Consider the following 7,771-nt stretch of genomic DNA (forward strand, 5'->3'; position numbering starts at 1 on the left):
GACACACAAGACAAGAAAGAAGAGTAAAAATATGGTACTAACATTACTCAAATATAGTAATAAGATCACTCAAACTACTACAAGGACAAAGTTTATTGACGAAACAATTTTGACGTGGAAAAGAAGAGAAATGAGAGAAGTGTCTTAGAAGTGCCTCGAGTAAAAGAGAGAAGAGAAGATTTGAAAATGAGTCAAACTTTAATGTACTTTTCACTATAGGCTATACACTATTCATATATGTTGAAATCTATATGATATGATAGACTAATTGATATGAAACTTGTACATTTTCTCAAGTAACATGTTGGCATTCTAAAATGTTTCAACGATTATGAAGACAACATCTTAATCAAAAAATTTTAAGACATAAATATATAAATCATCTCAGTTATATATTGTTTAGCCTTCATTATCATAGAATACTTTTACTAATATTTTAAATATTATAATAAATTAAGAGAAACGGTAGAGTAAGTAGTCTTTTTACTTTGCATGAAATTTTAGTGTTCTCATTGGATTAACGTTCTCCAATATGGAAAAAAAAAACTCAACCAAATTGGAACACACATGCTGAGTTGCTCACAACACAAAGTCACAAATTCTTTAACAAAATAAGTGACAATGTTCACAAAAGCTCTTCAAAATGAATCAAATCAATAAATGGAGCATATACATCTCATCACTTTACTCCTCTCAAATCTAAAGTCTCCCGTTTTCATATCATCCAAATTAAAAAGCTCATAGACATTCATAAATCCCACAGAAAAAACTCACATATAGGTAGAAAAAATAAAACAACAACATTATCAACTAGTGAAATGAAATGCAACTTCAAATCCAACTATTGAGTGACACGATACCTATCCAATGGATCCTTGAACAACAGACATTCATGATAAACTCTCCAAGCATAGTCCTCAAAATCAATGTTGTTGAATACCTTCTTTTGGACTTCACCACCAATGTCGCTTTCTTCTTCATCTGCGTCTTCAACTTTGTCTTTGATGCCAATGGGAAGAAGTGGAGCTACATTGCTCTCTGTAGGAAGAGTTATCAACAATGACATTGTTATGCAACGTGAATCGTTTTCATCTCCCAATGTTGCCATTGGTCTGCCTCTCACTTTCTTTAGCTTTCCATTGCTCCACACCTACACATTCATGTAAGCATCACTCTTTAGGTTATTCCACTTAAAGGTTATTCATGTTAACCTTATAGTATCTTTGAGGTAATTAGAATATTTTTAAATTTTTAAAATTTTAAATAATTTAAATTATTATATTAAAATTACTCATTATTAAAGTTTTAGATCATTTTTATAAATTTAAAATCTTTCAGCCAAAATTAAAATTGAAGAAATGGAAATCAAGTTGCAATTTTAAAAAATTTAAAAGAATCAATTTATAAAATTTTGTTAATGATCAATTTTCAATTTTTGAAATTTTTTTAAGGGTTAATTTATAAATATATGAAATTATGAGGACCAATTTATAAATTTTGAAATAATTATAATATCTAATTTGAAATTCACATTTTATAGAATAAGAGAGAAATTTCAAATTGTCATTTCAAAATCATTAAATTTAATTTAGACAAAATAATTTATAAATTTCAATTATTATAATATTTTTTCTTAAATATCACATTTGTTATTAAAACGATTAATCCAAACAACGTTTCAAAATTGAATTGAATTTTATCTTAGGTTATCATTTCAAAATTGAATTATACAATGTACGTAGGTGGCAAAATGGTACTTGCAAATCATAAATAATTCTAAGCTGACAAACTAACGTGACACTATCCATAACCTTTTCCCCACAAATTAAGCCACTAACTAAAACAATAAATTTTTAATTAGAAAAGTAGACCGTACAACAAAATTTAAAAAATATATTCTTACATCACAAATTATATATTATTAAAACAAAAATTATTTCTTCTAAACTATTTATCATTTGACATTATTAAAAAATTATTAATTTTTTTATGCCAATTACTCTATTAATATTTTAATTATATATCACAAACAAATACCTAAATTGATAAAAAAAAAATGTAGTATTAATTAGTCTAACCTGAGCAATATCACCAACAGTAACTAAGATGGAGTCCACGTGTGGTAATACAGAAATCCATCCACTTGAATCCGACAACAAAGAGTGCTTCTGGCACCTTATCTGATACTGCAACCCAATAATAAACGGGTAAAACCCACTTCTTGAACCGGGTTTATTTCCGGCTAAACACTCCGAAATCCACATAATCGAACTGAACCGGGTTGGGTCCTCTTCAACCGGATTCACAACTCCTAAACCCTTCGTCAACACATCAATGATATTCAAACCCACCTTCTCAAGCGCGCGTGCGAACTCGTTCAGGGAATCCAGTTTTAACTCGTCCGAGACTGTTGAGCACGACAACGCCAACCGGAACGACTCGGTGATTCCGTCATCGTCGTCATTATCGCCGCCTTCGTAACCTAAAGGCCAGTTTTGAGGGAAGAACGATTCCTTTTGGTCACGAGAAAGGTCGAATAGTTTAAGCGATTCCGACTCGGCCGAGTTGGCGAGTTTGGAGGAAACCGAGTGATCGGTTAGTTGAACGAAACCGGACTTGGAAACAGAAGAGAGAAGTTCGTTTGGAGTTAATGAAGAAAAAGAGAGAGACGGAGGAGACGTGGAGGATGAAGGAGAGCGGCGGTTCGGGAGAGAGAGATTTGGCGGGAGACGGTGGAGGAGACGTGAGAGTGCGTCGGCGGCATCGGAAGATGAGAGGAGGTTGCTGGTGTTATTTGACGGCGTTGGTGGTGGTGCTGACGTGGCACCACCGTGAAGGTTTGATAATAGTTGATGTTGTTGCTCATGTGTTGAAAATGCCATGAGTGAAAAAAACTGAAAACTATGAATGAAATTTTTGGTTTATGTGTTGGGCTCTTTTTGATGAAAGCGAGCGTGGGAATATAATAGGAGACAATTGTGTGATAGGTTCAGATTTTTCCTTATTTATTTATTTATTTATTTGTTTATTTATTTTCACCAATATTCACTAAATCTACTAATTCGATAAGATCAATTTTGTCATCAATATTTATTTAATTTTTTTCTAAGTTGGTATTTCTTTGTGTGATGATTTACTAATGAGATAATATAGTTAATGTAATGTCTGAATTAGCTCACAAAACTAAATTATATGAGGATTTTTTTTAACATCCATATTTGAATATTTTGTATAAGAAAGAATAGGCAAATCAGATTATCAAATTAAGTATTTGTTAAAATAGTTTCTTTATTTTCAAATTAATAAATATGTTTTTGAAATTATAAAATACCATTTAAAATGGTCTATCCGATAAATTATGTCATTAAAAATTATAATTTAGAGTTGAAAATTAATTTAGTTTTTATCTTTTACATTTACAATAATAAAAAAATATTCAAATAACACATAAATGTTGACTTTCTACTCATCAGTATAATAACATATTTTATTATAGTATAAAATAATAATTATATTTTAAAATATACTTATAGAAAAAGTTAAGTTGCTACTATGTGCTTTGTCTTGAAATTTTAAATGATTTAATTTGTTACTCCATTTATACATGATATTCTCGTAATTGTAAAATTTTAAAAATGTTTTTATTATTATTTATTAATTAAATTTTATTTTTCTATCAAAATTATTCCTCTTATTTATATATCAAAAATAAAAAATTTATAGTACAATCGAAATTTTTAATATGCATTTTTTCATATTTATGGAAATTATCGCATTTATGTCAAAAATTTGAAAAATTTTAGTAAAAAATATCAAATTTTTAATAAAAATATCAAAAATTTCAAAAGATTTCGATAAAAAAAATACTAAAATTTTTAAAAAATATCAGAAAATTCAAAAAATCCTATATTTTTCTAGGAAATCTTAAACCAGTACCGGAAATTATCAAAATTTGCTGAAAAAAATAAAAAGTTCAACAATTTAAAAAATTTCGATAATTTTGCATAAAAAAATTGTAAATTTCCGATATAGACTGAATTTTTTGATAAAAAATTGTAAATTGCTAAAGTTTTTGATATATATTGAAAATATTCGATAAACATCTGGAAGCTAAAATTTCTGAAATTCATCAGAGGTGTAACGGTAAAATTGCTTTAAATAGAATGTCAGATATAAATAGGAATGACAAGTTAAATCCTTGATGTTTTCACTTCACCTTCTTTTATTTCATAATTGCTTTCTATAGTTTTTGCTATCTTTTTATCAATGGAAAATAAATAAATAAAATAAGGAATAGAAAAAACTACAAACAATGAAATGAGAGTATCATCAACTAAACAATAACTAAATAAAGAAGATGAACAATTTGAAATGATTATGAATCCATTAAAAAAGGATGCACCCAAATGAGACATTATGCACAAGTGTTTTCTTCATGCAAAGTATGATGAGCCAATATATTATTTCAATCCTTGAACATAAAAGAATTCATGTTATCACTAAAATGATCATATTAGTGGGTAAGTAGAATTCTTAACAAAGGTCAATGTCGTTTGAGAATCTGTTTCACAAATAATGTCTTTAAAATTCATATATCAAATTTGTGTTGCATATTCTTCATGTTTTTTGTCAAATGTCTGGGTAGAGGGTGAGCATGGAGAAATCCAATATCACCTTCTCTAGGAATACGAGTAGGGTTGCTAGGAGGTTAATTCTGAACAAGACTGGCTTTAAGGAAACTAAGGTGTTAGGAACGTACTTAGGAGTGTCGTTAATTGGCAGAAGTCCTAAAATTAAAGATTATAGGTATTTGATTGAGAAATTTCAAAACAGACTCTCTAACTGGAAAAGAAATCAGTTGTCATTCCTTGTGTGACTATACCGTGGCGAATCAGGTTTGGTCTCAACTTGTCAGTAATGCTAATAAGCAAACTTTCATAGGTGGCTTCTTCCTCTGCTTAAAGAGGATCTTTATGTTTCTTTTGTAAGACATTTGGTTAGTTGTCTTGTACTTATGGGTTTTTGTCCTTCCATTTTAAAAAAAATTAATATATCAAATAATCTTTTAGAACACATGCTTAGAATATTTACTTATTAGATACCAACTTTTTTCTATCAATTTTTTTCATATAAAATAGGGTTCTAGAATACTAATTAGATATATCACATTGCACATTAATCTCACCTAGTGTCAAGGTGATAACACATTTGAAATTAACTTATTTATAAAATTTATTTAATTTAAAAACTAAATTTGTTCATAATTGTAACGCTTAATTTTACAATACTTAACAAATTAAATTTTAAGAGATTTTAACAACAAGAAAAAAAATAACAAAAGCTAACATTTTATTCGCGAATCTAATTAAATGGTTCTCGTTGAGTACAATAGATGTGGGGGTGCTAATATCTTCCCCTTGTATAACCGACTCTCAGACCTAAATTTGATTGCGACGACCATTTTCTTTTTCTTTTAAGAGTTTTATGGATATTCTCTCTTTCCTTTTGAAATAAATAAAGATCAATAGAGACTTTATTATCATCTCGAGCATGCGAACGCTTGTGGTCATTTTTGCGTCGCGGCAAAGTTAAGCTAAGGCGTCGAATAATTTTATATTTTATCTTTGTCTAAAACCTTTGGTTACAAGGTGGGCCGTCTATTTGTATTTTTCAACCGTTGCATCATATTTTAGTTTATTTTTTCAAAATCCATTTACAACCTATCAATTTTCAATCATAAGAAAATTCTATTAAATGCGTCTTGTTAGACTCTAGAGAATTCATGTAATCATTTATAACTTCTTACCACAAATCTACGTCCAAAAAACACAAATCTTCTTGGATGTTTGAAGGATTCTCCCCTAAAGTAAATATCGTATAATTAGATCTATAATATTTAAAAACTTTTATAAGATTCTATTTCATCTAATTCGATGTTATTGTCGCTCTTGATCACAATAATATGATCAATTTTGGTGCCCCTATTACTTTTCAATTTGAATGAGAATTTAATTTTAAATAAATCATAATTGTTTGATTTTGTGATCATTTTATCTTTTAGGTTATAAAAAATATATGTTTTGTTGTTAACTCCATATCCAATGAATACACATTTAAAGATTCTGCTAGAGAATTTAACTCTTAGAATCCGAAATTCGAACAAATTATAGACAACCATATGTTCAAAATTAAAACAAGTTAGATTATCTTTTCTTCAAAATTTCATATGGAGAAATTTTGTTCATGGACTTGGAAACTCTAATTATCACATCAAACCGTCAATAAAATTTTCACCCACAGTCAATAAAATTTTCATCCTCCGATGAGATGTATCCCCAGAATTAAGCATTATAATAATGATTAATTCAATTAAGTTTGAATTCTGTTTTTTCAACTTTAGGATCATTTCAAGAGAATAAAGTAGAGTTGATTCATGAATAATTTCACGTTCTTTATAAAAAAATATTAAATAGGTGGAAATCATTTTTTTTTACCTCTATCGCTATGAAATCTATCAATACTTTTATTGAATTATTTTTCAATTTATGTTACAAACATCTTAGACATATCAAATGTATCATTTTTATTTTTCATAAGATAGACAAAACTATAGTAAGAACAGTTGTCAGTGATCAAATATCACTTCCCATTTCTAGTCAAAGTGCCATCATGTTTTCATATATCATGATGTATTAAATTTGGATGTTCATAATCTCTTATTACGAATTTATGTTAATATTTGATTATTTTATCTTGACTACATAAATAAAATCATTTAAAGATAATTTTGAATTGAATCTAAGCTACTTAAGTTTGAAAAAATAGGCTTCTTCACACAGGAAAATCTAGAATGTCGAATATTAAAATCACACAACAAGTAAATTGAAGATGATATTGTATTTATTTCAAAGTTTAATTTGAACCTTCCATTAGTGGTGTACCATACCATTGCCAAACAAAAATAACATTGTTAGAAATGATGTACAAATATGTCTCTATAGTTTGAGTGAAGTCATCATTATTTAGGATAAATGCCAAAAATTGATTTCTTATTACCTGTAGAACATTTTTGGAAATGAACTATGCATCTACACCACATGTGCTAGGATATTTTAGTGGTGTGAGAACCTCTCATCACGACTTTATCATCTTCAACAACTTTGTGCGTTTTTAACATAACAGTATCATAACATACATTTTGGGAGGTGTCAGTGTCTATCCATCATCCATTCAATCGACTAACAAGGTTAATATTAGTAATCATAACAATAAATTATCTTCAATCATGATAGCTTGTGAAGCAAATATTGGTTTGCTCCTATATTTATGTGTCATATGACCCGACTTTCCATAATTATAGCAAGTGAACTATTATCAAGTGTCCTTTATTGGTGGTTGTTGTTGATTCACATTTTGGCCCATTGGGGAACCCCTTCTTGTTGCAATTGTAGTTCTTAATAATAGTGAAGATTTAATTTTAAGAGTTTTTTCACTTGGATTCATAGCAACATCTATGAATTTATTTTAGCGTTGTTGTTTGAAATAATTAACACTTCATCTCTTTGATCTTTTTTGTTAGTTTACTAATCAATCCATAGGTGGGTTATCATACTTTTTGCGAGAACTCGTTGGTCATATGTCTTAGAATATTTTTAAAATTCTTTCATGTATCGAATTGTTTGTATATAATAACCGCGACTTGAACCTTCTTATTCTTAAGAGAGATTTTTTCCACCATGAAAATCCGGTCCACTGAACCAACTAATCTAGT

The 7,771-nt window shown here is 28.6% G+C and overlaps 1 protein-coding gene across 1 annotated transcript; it reads right to left on the reverse strand.

Moving 5' to 3' along the window:
* Nucleotides 1–571: 571 nt before the first annotated feature.
* LOC127118139 (gibberellin 2-beta-dioxygenase 1) lies at nt 572–2,973 on the reverse strand. The gene is made up of 2 exons (XM_051048284.1): nt 2,079–2,973; nt 572–1,150 (listed from the first exon to the last, which is right to left on the reverse strand). Exons 1-2 carry the CDS (start codon nt 2,880–2,882, stop codon nt 842–844), a joined length of 1,113 nt encoding a protein of 370 aa, XP_050904241.1. The 5' UTR covers nt 2,883–2,973; the 3' UTR covers nt 572–841.
* Nucleotides 2,974–7,771: the final 4,798 nt, after the last annotated feature.

Source organism: Lathyrus oleraceus, chromosome 2 (genome assembly GCF_024323335.1).
Source record: "Lathyrus oleraceus cultivar Zhongwan6 chromosome 2, CAAS_Psat_ZW6_1.0, whole genome shotgun sequence".
In the NCBI taxonomy this organism is placed as follows: domain Eukaryota; kingdom Viridiplantae; phylum Streptophyta; class Magnoliopsida; order Fabales; family Fabaceae; genus Lathyrus; species Lathyrus oleraceus.

Excerpts from the sequence above, each read along its gene's own strand:
- LOC127118139 (XM_051048284.1), bottom strand. The coding sequence starts at position 2,882 with ATGGCATTTTCAACACATGAGCAACAACATCAACTATTATCAAACCTT. Across the intron at positions 1,151-2,078 it reads CTGTTGGTGATATTGCTCAG|GTGTGGAGCAATGGAAAGCT; the intron begins GTTAGACTAATT and ends ATGAATGTGTAG.